This window comes from Pezoporus occidentalis, unplaced genomic scaffold (genome assembly GCF_034315485.1).
Source record: "Pezoporus occidentalis ecotype Australia unplaced genomic scaffold, CSIRO_AGI_Poc_V1 ctg72, whole genome shotgun sequence".
Lineage (NCBI taxonomy): Eukaryota > Metazoa > Chordata > Aves > Psittaciformes > Psittacidae > Pezoporus > Pezoporus occidentalis.
Window position 1 is genome coordinate 3,180,837 of NW_026916072.1, and position 27,883 is coordinate 3,208,719.

At 45.0% G+C, this 27,883-nt stretch overlaps 2 protein-coding genes across 4 annotated transcripts in view; one reads left to right on the forward strand and one right to left on the reverse strand.

Annotated features, from left to right (window-relative positions):
• Positions 1-4,240: 4,240 nt before the first annotated feature.
• Positions 4,241-8,919, reverse strand: CIAO2A (cytosolic iron-sulfur assembly component 2A). 3 transcript variants are annotated; one of them, XM_062642739.1, is made up of 5 exons: positions 8,695-8,915; positions 7,612-7,776; positions 6,117-6,166; positions 5,520-5,565; positions 4,241-4,710 (listed from the first exon to the last, which is right to left on the reverse strand). In XM_062642739.1, the coding sequence occupies exons 1-5, from the start codon at positions 8,819-8,821 to the stop codon at positions 4,613-4,615; spliced, it is 486 nt and encodes a 161-aa protein (XP_062498723.1). In that variant the 5' UTR covers positions 8,822-8,915; the 3' UTR covers positions 4,241-4,612. The 3 variants fall into 3 exon arrangements, with proteins under 3 accessions (XP_062498723.1, XP_062498724.1, XP_062498725.1); XM_062642740.1 differs by lacking the exon at positions 6,117-6,166 and having other exon boundaries at positions 8,695-8,918; XM_062642741.1 differs by lacking the exons at positions 4,241-4,710; positions 5,520-5,565; positions 6,117-6,166 and adding an exon at positions 7,425-7,508 and having other exon boundaries at positions 8,695-8,919.
• Positions 8,920-9,309: 390 nt separating this feature from the next.
• SPG11 (SPG11 vesicle trafficking associated, spatacsin) overlaps positions 9,310-27,883 on the forward strand; it is a 28,969-nt gene continuing 10,395 nt past the window's right edge. Inside the window, exons 1-25 of the mRNA XM_062642656.1 lie at positions 9,310-9,628; positions 10,563-10,744; positions 11,459-11,686; positions 12,073-12,271; positions 12,424-12,561; positions 13,259-13,722; positions 13,961-14,106; positions 14,609-14,741; positions 15,101-15,256; positions 16,539-16,717; positions 16,885-17,061; positions 17,572-17,643; positions 18,070-18,197; positions 19,386-19,561; positions 20,007-20,214; positions 20,724-20,927; positions 21,830-21,936; positions 22,712-22,857; positions 23,006-23,167; positions 23,897-23,963; positions 24,410-24,575; positions 25,400-25,605; positions 26,199-26,307; positions 26,824-26,983; positions 27,593-27,850. Coding sequence (XP_062498640.1) covers positions 9,417-9,628; positions 10,563-10,744; positions 11,459-11,686; positions 12,073-12,271; positions 12,424-12,561; positions 13,259-13,722; positions 13,961-14,106; positions 14,609-14,741; positions 15,101-15,256; positions 16,539-16,717; positions 16,885-17,061; positions 17,572-17,643; positions 18,070-18,197; positions 19,386-19,561; positions 20,007-20,214; positions 20,724-20,927; positions 21,830-21,936; positions 22,712-22,857; positions 23,006-23,167; positions 23,897-23,963; positions 24,410-24,575; positions 25,400-25,605; positions 26,199-26,307; positions 26,824-26,983; positions 27,593-27,850 — 4,383 coding nt within the window. The 5' untranslated portion in view covers positions 9,310-9,416. The remainder of the gene's footprint in view (positions 9,629-10,562; positions 10,745-11,458; positions 11,687-12,072; positions 12,272-12,423; positions 12,562-13,258; positions 13,723-13,960; positions 14,107-14,608; positions 14,742-15,100; positions 15,257-16,538; positions 16,718-16,884; positions 17,062-17,571; positions 17,644-18,069; positions 18,198-19,385; positions 19,562-20,006; positions 20,215-20,723; positions 20,928-21,829; positions 21,937-22,711; positions 22,858-23,005; positions 23,168-23,896; positions 23,964-24,409; positions 24,576-25,399; positions 25,606-26,198; positions 26,308-26,823; positions 26,984-27,592; positions 27,851-27,883) is intronic.

A 27,883-nucleotide genomic window follows, 5' to 3' on the forward strand; every position in this document is an offset into this window, starting at 1 on the left:
CCATTTGTGTTTGATTCCTTTCCAACATGGTGTAAATTTGTACGTTACAAGAGCCTGCGTCCAGTCCTGGTTTCCTTCGCACCGGCTCCATCCGTCCCATGCTTCTGTCACACTCCCAGGTGGTGCTAAGGGACAGCCACTGTGGGGGGTTAATGGCTGTAGCTCATGGGTGTGTTAAATTGAGCAGTTCCTGAAGGAAATAGCAGGGTTTCTCTTTCCCGTGGGGGATTTGTCCCTGAAAGCACAGGTAAGTGCAGCCAGTTCAGGCCCTGGCAGCAGCAGGGGGGTGGGTACTCACTGCAGCAGAAATGGGCAATCAGTTTGCATCTGAGCATCACTGAAAGCTGTGGTTTGCAGCTGGGGGTTGTGTGATTAAAACGTGAGCTGGGTCGATGGGGAAGATGCTGGCGGACCGAAAGGCTCCAGCTTCTGTGCCGTATGCGTGCCTACAATGGCTTTACAAAGCAGCTCATTGCAGTGGTAACGGTCCTGGTGAGCATCTCCTGCAGTACCTGTCTGTGCAGAGCAGGTCCCTGCAGCACAAGCAATGTGTTCACGCCGAGAACCCCAGCAGAGCCTTCCCCTCCGTGCCTCCCAAAGAGCCCAGACAGAAGGGAAGCCCTAAACCATGCTCCTCATTAGCGGTACAGGATGCGCGGTGACCAGCACCATTCACTTTGTCATTCTAAGATCCTTTTGGTTCATTACTTCAGAAAGAGCCATTGAAGAGCAGCGCTGCGGAGCTCACATGCTTCATTTGGCACACAGTAAAGGGGGGATTCCCCTCATTGTGAGCTCTAGCAATGGGGGTGTCCAAGTCTCCCCGACCTTTGGCCGCTGGGTTTCACTTGGCCTGTTTGAAAACCAGCTGGTTTCTCCACTAGGCTGTGGGAGGATGCAGGGAATTGCGTTCTCCAGTCTGGTTGCCAACTCCAACTGGGTTAACTGGGGCTGAGGGCGGGGTTCGAGGCAGGAATGTACATTTATCCAGATTTTAAACAGCCACCTTGGCTGGGTGACTGGGAGACGGTGACTGGGGGACGGGTGACTGAGAGACGGGTGACTGGGAGACGGGTGACTGGGAGACGGGTGACTGGGAGACGGTGACTGGGAGACGGTGACTGGGAGACGGGTGACTGGGAGACGGTGACTGGGGGACGGGTGACTGGGAGACGGGTGACTGGGAGACGGGTGACTGGGAGACGGGTGACTGGGAGACGGGTGACTGGCAGCAGCGTCCCAGCCATCGGCACCAGGATGATGCTCACAAACACTTTGAGACTCCTCCTGACTGCAGCATTGCAGGAGAACCTCCACAAGACGTTAGGGCACTTACCTGTAGCTCGTGTTTTGCTGCTGCTTCTATTTATTCATTTGAGAGGAGCCGGAAGCTTTGGCTTCAGATTAGAAATCAGACTTTGTGCCTCCCCTGGTCAGCTCCAGACACTTCCAGAGCTGGAGCCAGGAAGGAACCACAAGCTCGTTAGCTGGGAAGCAGCGTTTTATGGAGGAGGTTGTTTATGTCTCACGTTAACAATAACACTTGAACCACTTCCGCATCTCCAGCAGCATCTGGGTCACTCCATCAGAGCACCTGCGCTGCGCAGGCCCTCAACCCTTACCAAGTGCTTCTGTCCGGACCAGATGGTCTCAGCTGGAGTGTTCTAATCCCCAAAGTGCCAGAGGGGTCACCAACAACCAGGTGGACTCGATGATGTTAAAGGTGTTTTCTAACCTAAATGATTCTGTGACGGGTGAGGGATGTGGACCCAAGCACAGGAGGAGGCGGCAAAGACCAGGAATAGCTCACCCCATCCTTCCATGTCTCTTCAGCTAAGAGATGGTTTAATTTCCCTTGTTCTTAAACCCTCTAGCCCTGTGTGTCCTTTCCAACCCTAACGATTCTATGGTTCTATGACACAGAAAGGTTTCACAAGCGCAGCCTGGAGGGTCGGGGAAGCAAAGGCAGGACAGCGAGGAAAGGGTTTGAAGAGTTGAGCTGGTTCATCTTGGTTTGGCTTTTCTATGGCACGGCACGTTCTGCTCGCTCACAGCCACCACTTCTGCCGAGCGTGTCGAGGGAGGGGAGGAGAGGAAGGACCCGCAGGGCCCCGGCCACAGAGCTCACACAGCCACCGCTCGCATCCCCAGGACCCGCAGCTGCCGACCTGCATTTGAGCTCTAGGAAAGCTCAGGCAACTGCATGTAAATATTTAGAGATATCCATATGCTAAAAATAGCCCCATCTCTGCAGCCACGGCTCTGGGCTGCCTGCAGGGAGTAAGTTACGCTCCCACGTAAAGGTTTGGCAGATGTGATCCACTTACACAGCCCTGGTGCCATGCAGGCATGGCGAGACCTCCCAGGTGTGAGCAGGAAGAGAGGACACAAACACCCTTTGGACTTGCAGCCTGGTGATCCGGGGCTGGAAACCAGCTTTCAGATCTGTGATGTGCTGCCTGGAAAACCAGAGTAACAATCCCAGGACCCCAGCCTGGTTTGGGTTGAAGGGACCTTAAAACTCACCCAGCTCCAACCCCTGCCACGGGCAGGGACACCTTCCACTAGGGCAGCTTGCTCCAAGTCCTGTCCCGAAGCTGCTATAAACCCCTTTGCATGCCCCAGGAGCCTGCTGTGAAACGTGGCTCCTCTGCAACGGGCGTGAGCAGAGAGGGACAAGACCCTGCAGGAACCATCACGGCTCAGATCAGGCACTGCCACCATCGGCTCCTCCACTTCCCAGCCTGCCCACAGCCTCTCCACCAACCCCTCCCCACGGTGGTTCCCAGCCCCAGGAGGTGCCAGCCTGGGGACAGGGAGCTGGGAATCGGGTGTAGACCGAGGTGGGCAGCGGGAGCCGGGGCAGGGATGCCGCAGTTACCCGCTGTGGTATCACTCTGTGACTTGCTGCTGCCCTCTGCAGTTGTTTCTCCGCGTTGTAAATGCAAAATACTGGTACCATGAAGGGATAATTCTAGCACTTTATGATAGCGAGTGAGGGCAGGGGACACGGCCTGTCTACCCGCGTTTGGAGAAACATCCCATGTTCCTCATGCACCCAAAATCCTGCCCACACGACCCTCCCTCCTTCTCCCCCACGCTGTGTAATGCTCAGCACTGCTGGAGCCCACTCAATCCTTTCACGCCTTGAGGAAAGCATTATGTGGCTCATCAGTAATAGTGACAAGACAAGGGGTAACAGGTTAAAACTTAAGCTTAGATTGGATCTAAGGAGGAAATTCTTTCCTGTTAGGGTGGTGAGGCACTGCAATGGGTTGCCCAGGGAAGCTGTGAATGCTCCATCCCTGGCAGTGTTCAAGGTCAGGTTGGACAGAGCCTTGGGTGAGATGGTTTAGTGGGAGGTGTCCCTGCCCATGGCAGGGGTTGGAAATGGATGATCTTAAGGTCCTTTCCAACCCTAACTATTCTCTGATTCTATCATTAAAATGGTTACAAATCCCTGAAATCTCAGCAGACATTTGCACTGAACCCCCAGGAATTCTCAGTGTGTAACCAAGTTCAATCCCTGTTTCATAAAGGAACTAAATCTCTCATGAACCACTGCAGGAGGGACTACTATGCACTGACCAGGAAACATACCCCGGGACAGCCAAATAGCTCACCAGACATGTACCACCGAGGGGCTCCTGTGGCTGCACAGGAGCATCAGCATGTGCTGAACATCACTCCCACTAGAGGAAGCTGAGTGAGGAGCATCTGCCTAATTCATCAGGAAAAGGTAAATCCATGGTCAAATCCACAGCTGCGTGGAAACCAACCCTGGGGAACTTCCTCAGTGAGCAAATGGTAAAGCTGGCAACAGCTGGGACACCCCAGATCAGATTAGAGAGGGAGCAGCAACAAGGAACAGGACACTGGGAACCAGAGGGATGAAGGGCTGGGGGATTCTGTCACCTTGTGCCTTACAGGGAAGTTGTTAAGACAAAGCAGGGTCAAACCGGCAAGATCTGTCCTGCAGGAAAACTTTACCCTCAGGTGATGAGAAAGCAAAGCCTCCAGAATCAGAAACATGAACTTAACAGTTGGAAAAGCACAAATATTTAGCAGGAACAGTGCCCCAGTAAGGATCTACCTTGAATAGTCCAGTCCTTTGGTTCCAAACTCTTGTTCTGAATTCATTCCAGCTTCACCCACGAGGAAGTTGAACGAAATGTTTCCTTCTCTAACAGAAAGCTAAACCTAAGCCTAAAGAGAAAGTCTCTGAGCTCAGAAAGCAGCATCTCAGTACAAGAATCTCTTTTATTTTTACAGTGCAGTGATTGAAACAACGTAGAAATTCCCCTCTCAAAACTGCATTTATATCACAATGTCTGTCAGAAGGCAACGCCTGTGTGTTGCTCTGTTTTTAATCACAAAATACTTCTCTGGACACCAGAAATCACAGTTCTGAACACTATACACTTCACTATTCCAAAGACTAATTTGTCATAATTTAAATCTATCTTATAAACAATTCCTTTTAAAAAAACGTGGAAGATAAAAAGAACTCAAGTATTAAACTCAAGGCCTTGATTATTATTATTTCCTCCTTTTTTTTAACAAAGATACTTTAAGAAATGTATCAAAATGGTAAGTGTGGCTGCCCCGGCTGCTAGTCAGGCTCTGTGACACACTGCTCCACGATTTCACGCAAGTTCGGGTTCTCCATCGCAGCTGCTACTCTCTCCTTGTCATTGATTTGCTTGTTGACTGCAAAACACCACATGAGAAGTGAAGTCAGAAGCAGTTTCTTCTCAGTGTTCTCTTTAGGTGGAAGATGCTATTTGCATAATGCCCCAGGTGAAGTCAGAACAAGAGCTGACAGGGCACTGGAAGTTCAAGTTACAGGGCCAAGAAGCTTGTGCCAGGCACAGTAGAAGGATGACAAGACAAGAGGCGTATGAGGGTGCTCAAGAGCCAGCAGTCAAAGGACAGAGGGTTAATAGGGGATTGGGAACAAAGCAAATGAAAGCTCAGTCACAGAAACAACCACCAGAAACCAAAGGTTTTTGTTACTTTTCTAGTTCAGGAAAAGAACGTCAGATGCTTTAATGGCGTATCTTGAAATGAAGTGTGAAATTTGCAGCTAATTAGTAGCCCAGGTTCTATTTCTAGTCACTGAATCAAAAAAACTTGATTTTTGCCACACAAAGACAGCTGATGCTTAAGAACAGAAAGTCCTGGGACACTGCCTGGCCAAAGGCTGTAAAAAGCTCCTTCAGACGGTGATGGGCCACAGCTCTGAAAGAATTCCAGTGTCCTCTAAGCTTTATTTTAAACCCCAATTGAGAAGCACGTATTTTTGTATGATGATGCTAAGATAGTGAGATCAACCAGTCAGGCGGTTCTTCATGTTAATGATTCAGCAGCACAGACTGGGGGGATTTCTGCTTGGTTCACTTTAAAGCTTTGACAGTGTATGCATTTACAAAAGGTTTGTAAGGTAGGGGAAGAAAAGGACTTCTCAAAAGCACACAGACACAAGGCTGAGGCAGCACTCATTCACAAGCTCCACTTACTGTCTTCTTCAGTGGAATGTGTACCTTCAGTTATGTAGATTTCCAGCTGGAGGGGAGAGCAGGAGTGTTAGATGCACACATCAACAGCTGAATAAATTCATTCCTGGAGGAAAAACTTGCACAGCACACATGCAGCGTTTGTCACGCACACTGATACAAGTGTACAGACAATGGAAGGGGATCGGCGGCAAGAGCTGAGCTTAGACTTCACTGCAACACAGTCACAAGACAACCTCCTCCCTCATCTCAGAGCAGCAGCACTAACACTTCTGTTCTTTGAAACTCTGGATTTGAAATTACCCTCTTCCAAGAGGCAAGAACCCAAATGACAGCTGCTGAGGTGAGGAAACCCCCTGAAGCCCAGCATTCAGAAGTGCAGCAAGAAATGGTCTTTTGTAAAGGAAAGAACCAAGTCATTCGCAGATCCCTTCAGATGCTACACTGTGCTCCAACATCCCCTCCCTCCACAGGCAAAGGACAAGCTCTAAAAAGACCCCACATCTTGGAAATTAGTTGACCCTGCAGCATACACCCTCTTAAAGAGAGCTTGGCATGCACTCATGTAGTTTAAAGGAAGTTCTAGAAAAGGTACTTTACCTTATGTCTAAAAGGCAAACATCTCTGAAGTTTTATTCTTAAACAAAGGCCTGTTTAAACAAAAGAGAGAAGAGATTTTCTTCTAAAATTCAAGGTTTGAGGTGCATTTTCAGAGAGTTCACATTTAACAATCAAAAACCAGTATAACTGACAACCTTCTTTTGTGTTCTGAGCAGCACAAGCCACAGGAGACTGAAGTTTGTGGTTTGACCCTTTGGATGTGGCTTCTCAGTTAAGCTCACACCCGCCTGACAAGCTTAGGTCTCTAAACACCTCCTAGACACAGGAAAGCAGAGGAGTGTTGTAGTTCATCTCTGGGAGTGAGATCCAAGCTCAGGGACACCCCCAGCACCAGCCCACTGCAGTTTCCCCACAAGGCCTGGCTTTGCAATGAGCTACCCACAGACAAAGCCACACCACAGCTCCAGTTTGCCCTTGGGCTGAGCCAGTGGTACCAGCAATAGAAGATACTCCCCAGAAGAGAAAATACTCCTCAATTAGAGTACTCTGTACAGACAGAGAAGTTTGGGAAACAAAACCCAAACTATTTACTGCCTCCATTTTTACATACACTACCCAGCTCTTTTAACCAGTTCCCACAGCACTGTCATGTAATAGCAGGAGTTGCTGTGCTTCAAAGGTCACAGGATACTGATAACTCACAATCAAACAGCCACCACAGACCTGGTGGACATTTAAGTGCTGAGAACACGATTAGCACAATGTTTAAGATCTGGTATGTGCATCATTGATCCTCAGGCCCGAGCCTTAACCCACTGACATTCCGAACAGGGTCAGCCTATAAATAACTTCCTAGTGCTTGGCATGCTAATGCTTTACTGCCTATTTTACTTTCTGCATAAACTTGCAAAGGTTTATTAAGGCATAAATACATGTACTTCTGCATTACATTAAAGACTTATTTTCCCTTAAATCTTTAAGACGCACTGGGATATCTCAGCATTGATATATAATGGTAAGAGATGTTAATCTTGGCACATTTAAACAAATCATTTTAGAGATCTCAGACATGATTTTCCAGATGCAATCTCTGCATAAATAAGAAAAAAAAAGGAAAAGCAGCCAGTGTAGATTCTCATTCAATTTAATGGCTTCCAAACTCCTAAGGGTTCAGAGCCTTCTTTGGTATCCTTGTTTTGCAGCGTGGGTTTGTTGTATGTGTGTGGGAATGAAGAACAGCCCTGCAGGTAAGGGGAAGATAAGAGAGATTTGGAGAACATGAAGAAGGAATTCTGGGCTACTTCCCACGAGATTTGAGAGCTTCCCTTTGAAGAGTTTCCCTAACTTGCTGAAAACAGATGGGTGTCCCCATATTTCCTCTGCTTTTGTGTCTGTTTCATTGCTAGCAGGGCTCTCAAGATGGTCAAACTGCTGACAAAGCAATACTCAATTTTAACCAAGACCGAAATTACTCAAACAACCTAAAGTTAACTTTACACTCACTAATACAGATGTAATGAAACGGGAATCTTACCAATGAGAGTAGCCAAAGAGCAATGAGGTACTGTTGGTGTAAACCTGATGATAACCAGATACTCGTCTTCTCCTATCTCCTGCACTTCAGCGCAGTTTTCTGTTACCACTTCCAGTTCTTCCAAAGTATTCGGCTTCTCCGGGTCCCGGATAGTACGGATTATATCTAGAGCAGAACACAAGTGACCAACAATAAAGGTAAAAGGCTCTTTTATTAGGAATCACCTTTTTTGTCGTTTGTTTGCCACCGTTTCCCCTTTTATTCTTTTTACATAAAGCTGCAGGGTGCTGCCTAAACTCCTCACTGCCTACAACCCAGCAGTGCCTCACAGCTCGATGATGTGTTTGGATCCTCAACGCAGCATTTCCAGAGGTAAAACCTCTCTGTATCTTACGGTAGCTGCAGTCACTCAGTAACAGCAATCTCCCCTTCGCTGGCTCACCGGCTGACCCTTCCGGAATGACTTGCCTTTCCAGGTGTGTCCAGCTCCTCTTGTCCAAGGTGATGAAACACCAAGGAAACTGCCCCCAGTGCAGGGGCTGAGCCCAGCCCTTTCCCGCACGCTCACCCGGGAGCTGGGAAGCAGCAGCACCCACGGCTCAAAGGGAGCAGGGATTCAGTTCCCAGCACGCTCCCTGCTCAGGATCCCACTAACAGGGACCGTGGCACATGCCCCGTCCCAAGGTCACAGCATCCAGCCGCAGCCGGGGGCTGGCGGTGGGGCTGGGGGAAGCTCACCCTTACATGGTGCTCCCCAGCACCCCAAGGGTGCCCCCTCCGCACCCCACAGCCCTGACAGCGATTCCAGCCCTCAAGCAGGACAAGCACCCTGCCCTCCAGCCCCACCCCCAGAGCAGCCGCCTTCACCCCAGCCCCTCAGGGCTCCACACACACCCCCTCAGCGCCCACAGGGGCTGGGCAGGGCCCGGCTTCCCCCCACCCCACCCCACCCCACCCCGCCAAGGGCACAGCAGCCGCGGCCGCCCTGTCCCCTCGCAGCGCCCCGCTCCTTCACCACCCGCCCCACAGCCCCCTGGCCCCAGCCCTGCTCGAGGGAGCCCCCAGCAGCCCCCCGACACTCACCGTAAACCTCGAGCGCCTTGTCCTGCTCCATGGCGTGGCTCCGGGGGGCATGGCAGCCCCTACGCAGCCCGGAGTACCGCAGCACCCTGCTCAGCGTGTGCGACAGCAGCCCCAGCACCAGCGACATCCTCCCGCTCCGCCATGGGAGAGCGCGAAACGGACCCTCGCGGCCACCGTCCTCCGCCAGCGGGAGCGCCTGAGGGGCGGAGCCTGGTAGCGATGGGCGGGGCCACGCCACAGAAGCTCCGCCCACTGGGGGGGCTGCGGTGCGCCCGGTGCTGTTCCCGGTGTCCCGCTGTTGTTGACCCTTCTCCGGTACCGCGGCGCCGTCAGGCCCGTCCGCTCCCGCACAAACACCCCGCCCCGCCGCGCTTTGCCCCGGGGAGCCGCACGCTTGGCAGCGGTCACGCTTCTAACGGACCGTGTCGGAGGGAGCCGGTTCCAGCTTCCTCAGGCGGCTCCGCCGCGCGCAGGGCCTGCACACAGGCCGCCGGGGGCAGCCGCCTGCCTCGGTCCCACCGGGCTCAGCGCCATCCTCTCAGGGGGACTGCAGCTCCCAGCGGGCATTGCCGCCCCGCCCGGCGGTGCTGGCCCGCGGGGCCTGCTGGGAGCTGCAGTCCTGCCGCGGGACTGGTGAGCGCCGTCAGCTGAGAGGAAGGAAGGGGCGTCCCGCCCAAGATGGCGGGGTGCCGGTAGGCCGGTGGCGGCGGCTCCGTGAGGGGATGGAGCGGGCGAGGCGGGAGCTGCGGGTGCTGCTGGCGCCCCTGTCCCGGGACGCGCGGGGCTCCCTGCGGGACGCGGCCCGCGTCCGGCTGAGCAGGGCCCAGGACGCTCTGGGCAGCCTCCTGGTCCCTGGTGGGATCTACCTGGAGTCCCTGGCGCCCGGCGGAGGCGGCCGGACCCGGGGCAGCGTCCTCCCGGGAGCCTGGGCGGAGTAAGTGGCGGGGGGCCGCGCAGGGCAAGGGGAGGCCGGACGGGGTCCCCGGCACCGCCCCGCTTCGGTGAGAGGCGCTGGGTGGGCCCCGGGAGGGAGGAGGCGCCGGGCAGGGGCTGAGGGGGCCTGAGGGAGCCTGGCCTCGAACGGGAGGCTCTGCACGGAAATGCCTTTGCTGGAGGGGGGGTTGATTTATATCGAGTTGTTTGTTCAGTTGTGGGTGTATCCATCATGGGAGATCGCAAAGGAAAAAAGGCAACGAAGAAAATGTGTGTGGTTTTGTCGAGTTTCTGGTGAACAGTTTCATAGAGCCCTGACTTCCCTGTCCGAGAGCAGGGGCAGGCTCCTGTGTGGGACAGCCGGCAATCACATGATGTTTTTCATCTGCTTTGGTAGCTTCTAATGCTGAGTCAAACCCACGGCCACACGGCAATTCTGGTGTGTCTGGTGACAAGCAGTGCCGGGGGGTTTCACTGAGGGGCCTCTCCGTGCTTCCTCTGCCCATTTCCCTCTTGTAGGAGAGCGGGGGTTGGAGACACACCTGGAGAGTCTGTCAGCCTGAGCCAAGGGGAGGCAAAGCATATGGGAATGGGCAGAATGCTCTGCTTCTCCCTAGCTGACAGCGCTGGTGCTCCTCGTCCAGGTCCCGAAGCGCAGCTCTGCTCACACTCATGCATGAATAAAAGAAGGAAACACACAGTGATAGAAATCCCCTGTATTCTTGAGAGGAAGAGCAGTAGGGGTTCCTCCTGTGCTGTCTTGCATTGCAGTCTCTGCTGGGGTGAAATACCTTCTAGTGTTGGGGAGGGATGGGGTAGGGGCAGCATCTGCACTGCAAAAGGTTAAGGTTACAAAGTACATCAGCCAGAACTGTTCAGTGTATGGAAGGTGGAAAGAGTGAGGTCAATAAACATACTGACTGTTGTATCTTCAGCTTCATGTGGGAGAGCACAGAAGATGATCCGCAAGCAGGCAAGACCAAAATACTGGCTCTTGGTAAAAGTCATGAACTGTTTGTCTATGAGTTCACTCTTGAAGATGGAAAATACAACCCGGCTTCCCTGCACAGTTGTAAGGAAGATACACTTAGAAAGCTCCTTGAAGTTAAAAACATTAGTGAGTACATTTCCATGTGTATTCTGTATTTGAAAGTATTCTAATTCTGCTTCTCCTGGTGGAAAAACGGAGGCGGTAGTGTTGCACGGGAGGGACGTGTCCCACTGACTTGAAGTGATCAGTAGCAGTGCTAGTGAAAAGTAATAGTGACATTTCTGTGTTCAAAGATGACGTTGTTGGGGGGAACGAAACTGTCGTCGGGTGAGGTGTTTGGGTGAGATGAGATTAAAATACACTTTTGATCTTGAAACTGATGGGAAGGAAATAGAGAAGGGTCTTCACTAACCCTGTGAAGAATAAGGATGCGTTCAAGCTCATGTTCTATGATTAGCACATGTAGTGTGCAGTTAGGATGCACAATCACTGCAGGCCTTTGATCTTCCACATGTTAAACAGTCTCTCTGGCTAAAGTGTTTTTATTTCTAAATGCAGCTTTTCTTTTCAGTGCTGACCATTATGTGGTGATTTTTTGTGTTCTCCGTAGTACTCTACATAAAAATCCAGCACTGTTTTAGGCAGCTGTTGTAAAATCAGTGCTGCTGGTGTAGAAAGTGAGATTTAAACCCAAGGCAGTCATATGTGTGTCTTCCTCCGTGACAACTTTTATTAAGGTGGTAGCAGAGGCAATGAATTTGAGCTGCAATTTTCTTGGGCTGTCTTTACAAATAAAAGGTACCAGACTATTATAATCCTAAAATACCTTTACATTTACAGGTCTGTCTTCAATTTTCTCTTTGAGGATACTGTCTTTTAAAAACAACAAGTGCACGCTGCTGCTCAATACCTTCATTGTTGTGCACCTTGCCTTTCATGGAGAAGACTCATCCTTACAGACGAGCAACTGCTTTACCCTTGATTTACCTCCACAAGTTTTGGATAGAATCACAGATGTCCACTTCTGCAGACGGATCCTGTTCCTGTTGGATAGCTCTGGCTGGATTTGTATCCTTTGTGGCAGTGAGTAGCTGTCAGTGTAAATGATCTGGAAGTACAAAGTTGTTTCTCTTTTCTGTCAGGGTCAAGCAGAAATTTCTTGAAAGACATTGGAGCATCTGTTTAGAAGATGCTTTCAATAAAGGGGTGTGTAGGGAAGTGCCAGATATTGCTGTAAAAATGTAGTCATGTATCGAATGTAGTTTTTCAACATGCCACTGGAAATCTGTTTCACACCGGAGTAACGGTTTTCGGTGTTTTGATAGGTGGGTTCCACATGTTGTGTTGTGCAGAGATGGACCACAAAGTCAGCAGCAGGTCGCCCTCTTCCACTTCTATGTCATCTCTTTGTTGCTCAGTCTCAGGCCTGGTGTTTTCTTTGACACTTTTTAAAGACATCTTTGACTCTTTTGATGGTGCAAATCTAGGAAGCATCAATGTAGCACTGTGGCAGGGGGACGTGAAGGGTGAGGCCACGAGTCCAACCACTGCAGTGCCACTCACTGCAGTGAGAGTGTCACACGATCTCAGTGCTGCTGTGATCATCAGTTCCTCCCACTGTGCCATCCTGGTGGATCTGAACATGTACTTCAGGTGTGTTTGTAGCAGAATTCCTGAGTGAAAGGTTTGAGTACAACTAACAAAAAGTGCCTGACCTTGGTATTGTAGTAGTTGAGGTGCTGAGCTTTTTAATTTGAGTTCCGGCTTTGTGGTAGAGGTGAAGTTTAACATTTATTTATTTTCAGACAGTTCCCTGAGCATTTGCTCTGTAAGAGGGATCCAGAAAAACTTCCAGTGAAGCCTCCTGAAGGACTTGATGAGGATGACCTTGCTAGTTCTGACTATAGCATGCAGCTCCTGTCCTTGCCTTTCCGCACAGACAGGTACATAATGAACATACCTCTATACCAGCCTGGGGTTTGCCTCCTTTACATCACTGATAACAAACTGCTGCCTCTTCTTTACTGGAGTTGTGGCAAGTAAAATCAGCTCATTTTGCTTTAAATCTTTTGATGTTAGGAAATGGGCCGAGACAACTTTACGTATGTCATCCGGCAGCTTCCAAACAGTAATTGCTGTTTAGGGTGTTACCTTTAGTTTGAACCAGTATTGACAGATCTTTGTATTCCAGGTACTTCACAGTTGTGTGTTTAGCGCAGATGAGCGCATGTGTATTTTGTGTTCATGTAAAACTTTTTAACCATGTTGTGACCATTAGTATTAGAGGCATAAATACTGATAAAATGTTTTAATTATAACTAGATGCCAATGTAAGAAATACTCAATTATGGAATTAATTTAATCTTACTTTTTTTTTAACTGATGGGGCATTTTCTGTGGAGAAAAGAAAATATTGTGCTAAAAATGCTCAGCTTGAGGGACATTGTCAGCTAGTGCAGCTGTGATCATTTAGCTCGGCTGCAAACAGTATTTACATAGAAATAAACAGGACATGTGAAGGTTAAAATGCAAGGTGCTGTGTGGAATCTATACGCTTAAAATACATGTTATTTAACTGAGAAAACTCATTATTCTTGGGGTAACACCTGGTGCTATAGGTGACTTCTTTCTTCACCCCAGGTCCTGGAAGGCGCACTTATCCTCGCTGTATGATAAAGTAAGGAGAAGAAAACCAGGTTCTCCAGATATGGTGAACGACTTGACTTTACCTTGGTATCAGTTTTTGAACCATCTTGAAGACCATGATCCTGAAATCTCTGAAGATTCTGAAACAGTGGTATCTTTTGTTCCATGGGTTCTTACCTGGGCACTGTCCAAGCCATCACAGAGCAGTGGTACAAACCCCAGGAATGCACCGCAGCAATGGAAGCAAATCCCCAAAGAAACACCACAAGAAGTGGTGAAACTGGAGTGTAAATTGGTGACTGGAGTTAAAGCCCTGTTTGTAGTACTGACAAATGACAGAGGGTTGACTCTTGCTGTCTGGGATTTCGAGTCGCAAGATGTGACCTATTACCGCTTTGGCAAAAATAGTGTATATGTGGATTGCAGCGAGGAGGTGCCACTATCTCTGCTTCTGACAGGTGAGGGGGTTTATAGAATTCTTCTCATGTAGCCTTCTGATAAAAGCCTTTTTTTTCTTAGTGCTCTTCTTTTCTGTCCCCTGTTGTCTGATTTTTAATGCATTCTTGCTGAGGTGAAATCCAAATGGGGCTACTGCACCTTCGCATCATTATTTAGGAAGAGAGGCACTAGATAGAAATCCTGCTGTGTAGCACCTTGCCGATTTATTTGTAATTGTGGTTTCATTCTTTCATTCAGAGCATGGTCTGTCCTTAGTTCTCTTTGGTGTAACTCAAGAAGAGTTTCTGAATAGACTGATGATCTACAGCAGCGCTGGAGTTGTAGATGCTGTTTGTCACCTCAATGGATGGGTTCGGTGTTCAATTCCCATACAAGCACTAGAGGTAAAGAAATCTGGTTTGTGTCTTGCAGATGACAAAAATGCTTCTTTAAAGTAATGAATTCAGTTTAGCAATGTTAATGGTGGGTTTAAATGCAATTAAAAGTATGCCTCAGTATCCTAGGGGCAAAAATTAGTGGTTTAGTTATTAAATAAACCATTGAAACAACGAGTAATGCAGGTGAGTAACCCAAAGGAAGTATTCAGAGTTCTGATTCTCACAGTACTTATCTTATATCCCAAATCAAACTCTGTAATAGATTGCTGAATTAACATTTTGCCTCTGAAGATAGGGGGCAGGGTTTTTGCAAAGCCTGTTAAAGGAGCATGGCAGGTACCTACCAGGTCATCTTGTTATTTTGGGCTACAGGTTCTCATAGTTTAAATGTCTTCTTTTTTTCTGCATGTTCACTTGGTCAACAAATCTGAAGTACAAATATTAGCAGTGAGCATACAGTACATATTTTAGAATACATAGCTAATTGTTCTGCTGCATGTTTGTCTAGGCAGGTTTGGAAAATCGTCAACTAGACACAGTAAACTTGTTTTTAAAAAGCAAAGAAAGTCTTTTCAGTCTGTCTGCACCCAGCTCTGGACCTGAGCAGTCTCCTCATAGTACATCCCAGTCTTACCTGAAAAGTAAGTAAAAAACTTTCAGCTACATAGAGGTTTAAATTGAATTGCCTTGGTATTTATGGCTGTGTTTGTAAGAACAGATTGAATTGCCTGTGCCTCTGTGTTTGGATGATGCTATATGGCAGCTTCTCTGCTTCTGGAAAATAAGGGAGAAATGATACATAATGTAAGGGGTTTTCTGGTTGTGTTCTGGTATTGGCATACGCATTGTAAGCATCTTGATGTGAAGGCAAAGCATGTTACATACATTGTTTGACACATTTTGTAGCATACCTTTATGACTTTCCACTGGAAGTTTATATCTATGTGAGCAGACATATGGTGGGTTGCAGATGGTTTAACTTCTTGTGTAAATGTTGCAGATTTGGAAGAGCTAAGGCCAGCTTTAAACTTGCTTTGCTCAGCAATCAAAGAAAATGATACAGAGTCTCACAGCAAACACTTTTCTGAGCAGCTGCTAAACCTCACCTTGACTTTCCTCACCAAGCAACTGGACGAAATCTTTGTGCACACTGAGGGTGAGATTACTCATTTTGAACCATATGTAGTAATGTGTCATTAGTTGTCGGAACCACTAAATTTTTTATATTAAAAAGCCTAGGTTTGCCTAGAAATAACAACAACAAAGTGCTAGAAAGAAGTGAATGAAAGATGTTGCTTAAAGGGAAACATGAGAAATTAATCTGGCTAGAGTATCTGTGTTAGCCCAAACAGCTACAGTCAGGCTCACAGGTCAGCCAGGATACTATCAACAGGATCTTTTTGGGATGGCTAAGAATGGCATGATGGGACTTGCAGCTATTGCTAAATGCTTGGTGGCAGTGCTGTTAAGTGGTATGAGCAGCCCTCAGCTGCTCCTGCTTTTCTCAATGCTACCACTGAAAATACTCTGGCAAAATATTTGTGTGGCTGTGGAATGGAATAGACCAGTTTAAGAAACTGATACAGCTGAAAATAAATAGCCTACCAGGTTATTTTTTATCTGGATCACTTCCCAGTCCGATCAACTGGGTGGCAAGAGAGTCACACATTCCAGGATAACCGAGGGGTGGCTGGGAGCAAGAGGCAGTGTCTGGTGGGTTGCAGACTCAATGTGGGACTGTGGGAATGCTTACTCTGGCACAGTTATGGAAAGATTGCTCTTTGCACTACAGCCTGAAAGGTTCAAGAATAGAGCCACAGCTCATAGCTAGTGAGTATTAAAATGGCAGCATTCCAGAGGGGAATTCTGTTTTGCTAGAGAAAGCTGTTGAGAGGGGGTGCCATGTCCCACCATACAGCATGCTGTCCTGCTGCTTGGGTCTGGGTTGCTGCCTCAGCAATGCTTCTTAGTCAATGGACCAACAGGCTCTGCATGTTAAAGCAGACCTTATTTCTTCTGAGAGTAAATGGTGCAGACCAGTAACTGTTCATCTCTTTTTTTCCTACGTGATTTTTAGTAGTCTTTGTTTCTTACTGCATGAATGTTAAGTTGAAAAGTCCCTGCGTTTTAAATGGGACTTACCCTGGTAATAATGGGATGGATTGATAAAAAAATTCAGTTCTTGTTTGCTTGTCCCTGAAGGAGAAAACACACAGTGAGGACAGGGGGTGCCTCTGGAGAATTGTGACTGTGTCTTGGCAGTGTGCTGGTAGTGGTGGGAGGTACCAGTACCTGCCCAGGTCACACTGCAGGACAGAGCTCTCTCCTCTGAGGTGTGTTCTGCTTATTAGTCAGGAGAACACATTCAACATTACCAAGCATTAAAAGTGCTGTATTGTTCATTTCTGTTTAACTGGTGTCTTGGATGCTTTTGACAGAACCTGATGAATTCCTGCAGAAGGCTGCAGATATTTTAACTGATTACGTTATTAAACTGAGACAATTCCTGAGAAAATATCCTCAACCACAAATAAAGCCCGTGCACACAGGAAGTGATCCTGATGAAGAGCTGCCTGAACTAGAAGAAAGCCACATGTGGGAAAAACTGACCCCAGAGGTAAAAATGAGTAATCAATTTCTTATAACGCTTCTTAAGTATATTTAAGGAAATTACTGATATGGAAATGTATTTAAAATGTGGAAAAAAAATCAGTGTAGGATTTATAAAGATTGTAACCCTGAAGATTATTGATATCAGTTCATTCCTTTTTTTCCCCTTTTTAGGAAGTCATTGCTGAGGCCATCTTAAACAACAAAATGCCAGAGGCCCAGACCTTCTTCCGGAAGCATCAGCATCCGGCTCAAAGTCTTCAGGAATTTACTCAGACAGGTTTGAACCTGGTCTATGACCGGCTTCTGAAGGACAACACCAGAGAGGCCTCAGAACTGTTAAGAAACATGGTGAGAGGTGTTCAGTAAGCATGCTGATCTCAACCCTTCTTGGTGACTAATGAAATACATGAGTGCTGAGAGGATGGGAAGCATTTAGGTGTCTTATGGATGCATTAATTCTGCCAGATACATGTATTACAGTGAAAATTAACTTGTTTTAAAGAACTGTTTGCTCACTAGTGCCTTCAGCATGCTGAGGAGCCTATTTGTGTGTATTGACTGATGTGATGATCAGCAAAGTGTAAAGGTGATTCTGGCAAGTCAGGTAGTAAAGGATATGCATGCTGGAGACATATCCAGCGTATCCTGATGTCATATCCAGACATGCTGGAGACATCTGGCAGACCCCTGGGTTATGCCATCTGTGGTAACTGGTGAAGTGAATATCACAGTTTGCCTTTAAAAGGTTATGTGCTTTGGAAAGTGAGCAGGTGCCCTCGTTCTGTCACCGTACAGTTTCTGTACGCTGCACACTGCATTTGTACAGTTTGCATACAATGAGTGTCTCCTTTTTGTTAGGGCTTTGATGTGAAGGAGGAATTGCGTAAGATCTGTTTCTACACAGTTGATAAGCACGTACGAGATCTGTTGGTAAGTGTAGTTTTCTGTCCAACTGATGTTCTCAGGTCTGAAGTCTGCTGTGTATTTATGCTGAGAGAAATAGCTGTATTGATCATGCTTTCAGAATGGGAACAGGCAGGTTTGTCCCTGCATCCTTACAGTGCAGTCGCTGGAACATGCCATTCACATGCCTGTGCTCTTTTGTATTTGCAGTTAAAGTAAAAATGGATTAAGAAGTCATTTCTGTGTTCTGGCTCTGATCTAGTTCCCATCTGCTTGCACACGCTGGGAAGTCCTGGCCCTCTTGTAATTTAAGTGTATTCACTCAATGCTTCCAGCTTTATTTCCTACAGTTGGTTGGTTAACTGCTTACACTTGCAGGATCATTTACAACTTTAATATCTTATAAGTAAATAAAAATTGTAATTGGAGGTTATACTTTCATTTGAATTAAAGGTGAAAATTTTACGAGAAGAAAATTATTTTTCTGAGAAAGAGAAGAAAATGATAGACTTTGTGCATCAGGTTGAAAGCTTTTACTCGGAATCCTCCCAAGAAAATAGAGAGATTCAATCTCTTGCCAGGTAATGCGGGCTTATTGGTTCTCATTATTAATTGATAATGTTAATAGGATTTGTAATATGCTGGTTTCTTCATGCCTTATGATTTATTGCACTAACAAACACAGTCTTCTGTAATTTAATTGTTTTCATGCTGGTCTTCATTTGCAGAACCAAGGGTCAGTGTGGGAACAGGTTACTTGTTTCATTAATGTAACAATCAGTTGCTGTCATGTTCTTTCCAGACTAAGCCATGATGTACGGTTATCAGTGTAACAGCAGTCTTCTGTTCATGTCATCACCTCCATAAATGAAGTATTTTTATAACAAATGATATAATTAGCATTATTAATCAAATGAAACATGTTTCAAATGGAATGTTTGCTCTAGTTTTGATTGCTGTAATAAAGCAATCTCCTTGAAAAATCATTTTACAGTTAATTGTAAAATGTCATGGTATTTATCAGTTGCTATGCCAGTTTGGGAAAAATGAGGTAATTCTCTGCTCATTGCTCTCGCATGAATTCTCAGACTTGTAGCTGAAGTAAGTCCCTCTTCAGGGGGAAGAACAACCCTCTTCAAAATGGACTGGCAAAATTTGCTGACCCTTGCATAGAATCATAGAATAGTTAGGGTTGGAAAGGACCTTAAGATCATCCAGTTCCAACCCCCCCTGCCATGGGCAGGGACACCTCACACTAAACCATCTCACCCAAGGCCTCATCCAACCTGGTCTTGAACACTGCCAGGGATGGAGCATTCACAACCTCCCTGGGCAACCCATTCCAGTGCCTCACCACCCTAACAGGAAGGAATTTCCTCTTTAGATTCAATCTAAACTTCCCCTGTTTAAGTCCTATCACTACAGTCCCTAATGAAGAATCCCTCCCCAGCATCCCTATAGGCCCCCTTCAGATACTGGAAGCTGCTCTGAGGTCTCCATGCAGCCTTCTCTTCTCCAGGCTGAACAGCCCCAACTTCCTCAGCCTGTCTTCATACGGGAGGTGCTCCAGTCCCTGATCATCCTCGTGGCCTCCTCTGGACTTGTTCCAACAGTTCCATGTCCTTTTTATGTTGAGGACACCAGAACTGTACACAATGCTCCAGGTGAGGTCTCACAGGAGCAGAGTAAAGAGGCAGGATCATCATCTATGTGTTAGACTGTTTTTAAAAGAGTACTAAAGAAGGTTCTACTGCAATTCTTCATTGCAGTTTCAAGAACTGGAGAAAGGAACAAGACATTTCTGGACATTCAGCTGTTCTGGACTCCTTGAGTTGCGATAGACGTCGGGTACCCAATAGGAGAGTCAGAGTGATGTTTAACTGGGCCCAGTGGTGGGATGAGCTCATTCAGGAAATGATTCTTCTCCCCAGAAAACCACGCCAAGGCAAGTGTTGTGTTACTGAGGATTCAGAAGAATTTGGAACTAAAAACGTGTCTTTGACTTAGTATTGTGTAGGAGTGGCACTGATACAAATAAAGTTTGTGCTACCACAGTAGCTCATTCAATTTTTGTCATTGAAAATGGGTGAAACAAGTGGTTTTATTCTGTTGTCTTCTGGCAGGGATCTGTGTTTTTCCTGTAGGGAAAAACTTGGAACTAGCTGAAAGGGACTTTTAAATGTCATCTTCTGCTATATTTTGTAGAGCTTATTACACTGTGGTATTACATTTAGCTTTTCCAACCTAAAGCTCTAGCAAGCTGTAACAGCATACTTAATCTCAACGTGATATTTGCAACCATTCATTAAAAATATGTACATGTATAAGTGTCACTATTTCCCTTGGTGGTGTCTGTGCTGATTTCATCACTTTGCCTTTCCGAAACACAGAGCTCAAGACATGTAATCCCGAGGTCCTTTGGATGCACTTGACAGCCCAGCATGATTGGCTTAATATTTGTTCCTGGATTGAAGAATCTGAGCCCAGCCAGGCCTTGTGTGGAGAAGCTAACTGGCCCCCACTTACTCCAGACATCATTGACAGGAACATGTTATGTAGTAGCTACATGAGGAATGACATATTAAACAAGCTGGCAAGGTATGTGCCCTTGATGCATTGTACAGCTTCCAGTCTTAGCTGAAGCCAAAATCAGATATTTACAGCAGTACATGTTAGTAACATCTTTGATATGTATTGATTTTTATATTGTATTTAGTGCCTTTTTTTTAAACAGCGCAAATCCATTAATAAATTGAATTTTAGTCTTGTACTTGCACTTTGTTATCTGAAAACAGTGAGAAACATGAGAGCAATAAAAATCCTCCATCAGCCCTTTGATCTTTCACAGTGATTACATTTCTGATGCCCATTTTAATGCACAGAGCATGTCACTCTTTATGCCTCATTCTCTGCAGTGAACTGTAGTAACTGTGGTATTGTTTGATACTGTCAAAGGTATTCTGGCGTGTTGTGTTTACCTCAGTAGTGAAGGTACTTCCCCAAGAAGGAAAGGTCTGCTTTGTTATTTTGAACTGAAAACACCCCTCAGAGCTTGCTGAAGAGGTAACTGTCTCATCAGTGCCTGTGCTTTCTCTCTTTCCTGATAGAAATGGAGTTTTTGTCTCTTCTGAGTTGGAAGATTTTGAACTTCTGCTCCAGAGACTGTCCTACCTCGGGGGAGTTCTGCAAACTCCTCACCCTGTTCCAAAGTACAGTGCTGCAGGTGGCTTGGACTTCCACGCTCGTTTCGTCCTTCACTGTTTAGAACATAATTTGCAGTATCTGTTATACACTTACTTAGACTATTACAGGTATGAAGGCTTTTCACCCCTCAAATCTTGTGCATATTTAAATAATGAAACACTTCTAATAGTTGGCAGTGAGAGTTTCCTCAACCCTTCTTGTTTGGCAAGAAAGGCTGCTTGGGTCACGGCAGGGTCATGCAGTGAAATACTGTGTGAGGGTTCGTGCTGTATTCTGAAGCTTTATTTAGGTCATCTCATCAATATGAATTTGTGCATCACTCATCAAAGGAAACAATTACAGTTGTCATTAGTATAATGTTATAAGCAATAGAATCTTAAAGGCACCAGGACAGCTGGTTCTTCGCAAACTCTCACTTGAGCACAAGTATGAGTTCAGTCTTGATACATTCACAAATAAAGAAATTGCTGGTTTGCATCTAAATAAGGATTAGCTGGGGTTGGAAGGATAAAGCAATATTTGGTATTGCAACTATATGAATGCATTCCTCTTAATGAGTACCTTGCAGTTAAAATTTCATAGCTGTAACTCCACTGTAACTGTGTAATTATTAAGAAAATAGAAATGGACCACAAAAAAGCCAATAATTTGGGGGGGGGGGGGGATTTGTTTGTTTGTATAATCAATTTTAGTTTGCATAAAAGACTGTGCAGAGTGGTATTTGTGAGTCAAGTCCCTTCTTCAGAAAGTGTTTGGGGTTGGCAGGTCTGGAAACTATTAGTTTGATTTACAGAGGCAAACAAGCACAGGAACAGAGAAGGGAGACGTCAGTGGTGCCACATGGGCTTAAGCTGCACAGCTTGTGGAGAAGGGTGGTGTGATTTGTCTGTTTCATCCAAGTGGATGGAATAAGCCACTGTAGGAGCAAGTTAGAAGCTCTTACTTTTTAATGCAGTGTTATACTGGGACAGAGGATGGTTACAAATCCTGTAATTTCACTCGTTTCCAGTTTAACTTCTTCAAATTGCCCAATTTTGGATAACAAGGAATTGCATGAAGCACATCCCTGGTTTGAATTCCTGGTGCAGTGTCGAGGGGTTGCCAGTAACCCACAAGGTAGGAGTCCAGCCATGCAGGACCTGGTCCCATGCTTATGCTGCTGAGTCTGGGGCACAGTTGGGTTTAATTCTCTGCTCTACTGCAGACCTTTTCATGTCCATGGCAAATCATCTGTATGTGCATTAATTCCTCATCTCTAAATTGAGGATTACAATTCCTGCTTAAACTGGACATAAAGATTTGGAGGCTGTAGATATGTTAGAAACTTTTTGTTTATGATCATCATTACCTCCAATTTGGTTACATTCCCAGCAGGTTGAACAGGAGAATTCATAAGAAAATCCATATATGTTAAAAGTAAAGATTCTTCTAGTTCTTGTGGTGCATTTTTAGTTCATTGCCTCTTGGATTATGTGTTTGCTTTTTGGGGGTTTTGTTGTTGCCATTGAAAATCAGTAAAATTTGTGCCCTTTCACTTCTTTTGGGAACATTTCAGCTTTTGTAGAGCCACACATTGATAAATGATAAAAATAAGCCCAAGTGAAGCTTTTTCAGGAAGTGTGAGCAGTGTAGGATAAAGAATTGAACCAATACAACGCTGAACTGTGGGACTCAATCCAAATCCACCTGTGTAGGTTAAGCTGTGGTTTGAAACTGGGAAAAGCTTAGTAAAATTTCGGACAGCTTTTCTTTGTTTATAAGTAAATTGAGAAAAATAACTGTTAACAACAAAACCCTAGCATTTTTCCGGGTCACAGAACAGTTGTAATGCATGATTTAATGATGTAGTACTCGTTTTGCATGAAATTAAATCTTTCTTCTTTTCTTTCAGATCCGAAGATGATTTTTCAGGCTAGTCTAGCAAATGCTCAGATCCTGATTCCTAGTAACCAAGCCAGTGTGAGTAGCATGCTGCTGGAAGGACGTACACTGTTAGCACTTGCTACTACAATGTATGCACCTGGAGGTATTGATCAGGTACTGTGTGCAGCAAATGGGACTTTCTGTGTTGTCTCCACATGCCAGGTTCCCATGAGGTAGTTTGGTGCATTCAGAGATTGTTTTATTATGTTCCTAATGCAGTTACTCCTTCCTAACAGAATCATTTTGCTTCCTTGCAATGCAGGTTCTTCAGAATGAAGATATGGAAAATCCTCTAAAGAAGGTTGATCCACAGCTCCTAAAAATGGCATTGACTCCTTACCCCAAGCTCAAAGCTGCTCTCTTTCCACCGTGTACTCCTCATGGAATTCTGCCACCTGACATCTCTCTCTACCATCTTGTTCAGGTACACAGAGTGCTTCTCAGTAGTGCTTTTTGGCAGAACAAAAGTAAACTAAGAGAAGCTTATTTTCAGCTAATGCCTGGAGGGTGGGGACCACATGTTGTTTCTTTGGAATCCTTCATTTGGAGATAAAGTTTATAGCTTCATTCTGAACAGGTTTTTAAATGGTATCTAAGTAGTGTGAGTCGCTTCCCCCTGTTCCTCAGACAGGTACAGACAGTGTTTAACTGCAGCAATCTGGCATGTGAGAGCAGTGATACTCTTGCTGTGCTTAGCGGGTAGGTTGTTCAGTATTACAGAAGTTAAAATGTTTTTTGAAATTTAGGATTAAAGGATAGTGTCTCCTGGAATGTCCTAACACATTCCTGGGCAAATGCCTTTCACTTCAGATCTGTGGTATGAGAAAACCTGAATGCTGGAAGAACTAATATGTATTATTCATTATTAGGGAAGTGCTGGCCTTGCTAAGATCACAGTTTAGAAAACACTTAAGCATGTTCTTCCCCTTTTGCCCTAGATCAAAGTTCACATCTTTCCTTGCACTTGTTTGTATTCAGATCATGCAGAGTAGATAAATATGCGCCTTTGAGAGAGAGCTGCACAAGGCAGATCACTGCTGGATAGCAGCACAGGCCATTCCTGATTCTCTGCTACTGTAGCTCCCTAAAATATTCCATAGTCTGATGTGAAAATCTTAAGCTGTCTCAATGTATTTTCTTTCTAATCTTTCAGTCATTAGTGCCCTTTGATCCCACTAAACTGTTTGGCTGGCAGTCAGCAAATACTCTTGCTGTGTCAGGTATGTTACTTTTCAAGTTTTCTATGCTTTCCTAGCCTGAGCACCTGGGATAAAACACCTTCCAGTGAAGTGACTTGGCAGATAAAGCTTACTCAAAATGCCAATTCTTTTACCAAAAAAATAGGGTCATTTACTAAAATTTGTTTTGAAATTAAGTCCTCAATAGGTTCCCTTTCTCCATTAAGCTCTTCACAGAGTTCTGTCTAAAGATATTATGAGACAGAAAAGCAATATTTTCTTCTAAAAGCAAGTTGAGGGTTTATAAGTGATCCAGAGTTCTGATTTTACAATGAGAATCGGAATTTCAGTGGGTTTGGGTACGCTGAGATTTGAATTAGGGCAAGAGGAGGGGTGCCTGATTGTCAGCTCATGTTTTGTAGCTGCAAGTCATTTTCTGTATGTAATCCAACTGTTTATCAGCTCATAATAATAATGATTCTTTCTAGATGCATCAAGTGACTTTCCTCACTTTTCATCCCCTGAACTGGTGAACAAATATGCTATAATGGAACGACTGGACTTTTTGTACTATTTGCACCATGGACGTCCATCATTTGCTTTTGGTACATTTTTGGTCCAGCAGTTAGTAAAGAGCAAATCCCCCAAACAGTTGTAAGTCTTCTCAACAATGACAGTCAGACAGTTCTTTTGAAGTTATAATCTAGCACATGGAGTAACATTTAATCCTTGCCAACAGCCATCAGGTGGTGTGCATGGCATCACTTGAAATTTTGGGTCTCGTAGGAGACTATTCAGTCTAGCATCAAGTAGGATAAAAATCAAATATCACCTGAGTGAGGGTGACCTTTGTGTTGAATTGCCTAAATAAATCTGCACAGTGAAAGTAAGGGATGAAAACTGTTCCAGTCATATCAAACACAGGTAGGCTTCTCTTCCAAGGACCTGAGCCTCTAGATCACTGTAGAAACAAGATGTCCCTTTGACTTTTCATTTAGTTAAATTAATAAGACAAATTTACTGGAGATTAAGAAGATAAATCTACTGGAGATTGAAGGAATTAAATGTTCTGGCTGAAGCTTCAAAACCATGTGGTCAAAAGGATACTTTCAAATTACACATCCTGCTTGAATATATTAAATTTACTATGAAGTATATTCAAAATTAGTAGGAATTACATCATAACAAATTGCTTTGTTTCTAGAATGCCTAGAATGCAGCTGTGTATTAGTCACTATTTGTTTCTTTTCCTCATTTCTATACAAATCAGTTTCACTTATGTAAACAGCAAAGATTCTAAAATATAAATACGAAACTTTTTGTTAATATAGATACGAAACTTACGGGTTGTAAGTTTCTTTCATGCTACTAAAGGCTGTACATTTAGTAAATCTTGTAAGTACTTGTTTATGGGAGGAATATTCATGTTTGGAAATTGGTTACAAATCACGTATGCTAACTTGCTCTTTCTGTTCCAGGATTCAGCAGGCAGGGAATGAAGCCTACGGTTTAGCTCTTTCTCTCTTCAGTGCACCTTCAGTAGGAGCAGCCTGTGCCTGTTTCCTGGAATTACTCGGTCTCGACAGCCTCAAACTCAGGGTTGATGTTAAAGTTGCAAACATGATTTTCAGTTACAGAACAAGACATAAAGATTCTCAGCACAGTCAAATAAGAGAATCTTTGGGTAAGGGTGTCTTCTGTTTGCTTTCAGTTAGGGTACTCTGTATACATTGGGAAGAGAAGCAGGGATGGGTTGAAAGATGCTTCTCAGGAATGCAGTAAAAGCATCCTGTCCATTGAAGGGCTGAGAATTTTGCTCTTTTATTCCTGCTTCATACTGACTTTGAGTGCATGTCAAACAGGGCAGGACTGTAATGTGACATGCAGCCAGACCTGCAGGAGTGTCTAACAGACACTATGCAACAGCTGGTGAAGGCTTAGTTTAATACTTAGTAAGGTTCAGCCTAATGTAATAATATAACTAGAGGATTAAACAAGGGGCCATTTCCAAATCTTTTTTCTCTCTCATACTTGAAAACTATCTTATAGCTGCAGTAAAATCAGATGTTCAAAGCTTTAATGAAATTATTAAATTTATAATAATAATTATTACTAAGGATTTATCCTAGGAATACCTTTAGAAACTTGAATTTCTAACCATAGGTCCACAGGTGTCTTTTTGTCCTAACTAGGAAACTATTTGGTACTTTTGAAAATATTACCCTTACTCTAATCCCAAATAACATCTCAAAAATAATAATATGTTCTTTTAAACAGTTGAAAAGTTAAGAAAATTGGCTGATGGTGACAAAGCAACTGCAGCAGAAATTCTTACCTCCTTAGAAGAAGCCTTTTGGGATGCAGTTGAGCAGCAAGGAATAATGAAGTGAGTAAATCATGATTTAAAGGATTATGCTGGCAAATGGAATTGAGCACTGAATTTTACCATTTGTGTGTTCAGATAATACAAAAAATATCCACATGGGCTTTATTGCAGTAAACTGAACAACAGTGTTTGAATTTAGAGTCTTGTCCTGGTATTTCAAATACTAGAGGTAGTAGAGGCATGTGGCAAGAATAAGGAGGTGCAGTCAGCATGTTGGACAAGCTGCTCCACAGAGTTCTTGCAGCACATTGAGAAGGGAACATCATTGACTTAGTTTCAAAACAAGCACTGTCCAGGTAGGGCAATGTATCTGCTGTGGTGGGTGGGAATGTCCACAGGGTGCAGGACTGGAGCTCCCACAATGGAATGTGACTTAATCTGTGGTGAAGTCCATGGAAGTGCTGGTGTGGCCATTTGCAGGCAGTGGATCTCAGGCCACGTGATGAGATTGTACATTGTTAACGTCTGGTATAAATGCGAGTTTATTACAGCTGAAGCTCTTTAAATCCCATACAGGACATGCAGTGACTCTAGAAGGCAGTGGTCTTTGGTAATGCAGTTCTGTAAACTCCATAATATCAGACTGAGTACGTCTTACCTGAAGGAATGTGCCAAATGCAATGACTGGCTGCAGTTCATCATCCAAAGCCAGCTGTACAGCTACCAGCCAGATGAGGTAAGCTACCTTTGTCTGATTTTAAGTGAAGACAGAGTTTGTCAAGAGTGTTCTTCCTGTGTGATGTTGAGAAAAAGAGGGAAAAAAATAGGTTCTTTTAACAAGGGAATATTACATTGTGGAGACAACATAGAGAGAAACCAAATCTTCCATTTTTGGTTTAGAATGTAATTTAAAAATTAATAAAATATTACTAGCATGTAAAAATGAAAAGCAGTTTGGGAAGGGTAATGTGAGGAGGCTAACTGGAAAATTCCAGGTAAGATGATAACGAGCAGGCCTAGGAATTTAACCTGGATCTTTTCACTGTGGTCTTGAAAAATATGTAATTACACAACAGCAACTAACCAGACACTTTTCATGGTGTGTTGGTAGTATGAGAGATATGACAGAAATGAGTGTCTCTATGAGGCATTTTAGCTTCATGTAGGAGGGTGAACTTCAGTATTTTATTAGACAGAACACTTCTCTAGGTCTCCAGAATTGTTCTAAAAGTCAGAATTGAAGAATGCTTTGTATTTTCTATGTATTTAATGCTTTGGTCCTTCTGCCCCCTCTTTCTCTTTGGATCTCACTCTGTATAGATGCTTTTGGTTCTTTTTTTCCTAGGTCATTTCTGTTCTTCAAGATTTCACTCCCACTTTACAAGATCACTTGATGTTGGCTTTGGAGAAGCTACCCGGTGTGTGTCCTGCTGCAGGGAGTGCTGGAAGCAGTGCTGCCAGTGTGCTTAAGGGCAGATATGCAGATAGCCTCTTCCAAATCCTTTTTCAGTGTCAGGGGAACTCAAACCCTTCACGTTACCTTTTGACTGCAGGATTGAGAGAGCAGGCTCCCATTCTGAGTGTCTTAGCAGCATGTTTCCAAGTGAGTATTGATGAAGTCATTCATCTCTTAGAA

Bases quoted from the DNA above. Each gene is read 5' to 3' on its own strand.
- CIAO2A (XM_062642739.1), bottom strand. From the start codon at position 8,821: ATGTCGCTGGTGCTGGGGCTGCTGTCGCACACGCTGAGCAGGGTGCTG. The intron at 6,167-7,611 runs GTAAGATTCCCG...TTGTTTAAACAG, and splicing joins CTCTTTGGCTACTCTCATTG to GCCTTTGTTTAAGAATAAAA. The intron at 4,711-5,519 runs GTAAGTGGAGCT...GGTGTTTTGCAG, and splicing joins ACATTCCACTGAAGAAGACA to TCAACAAGCAAATCAATGAC.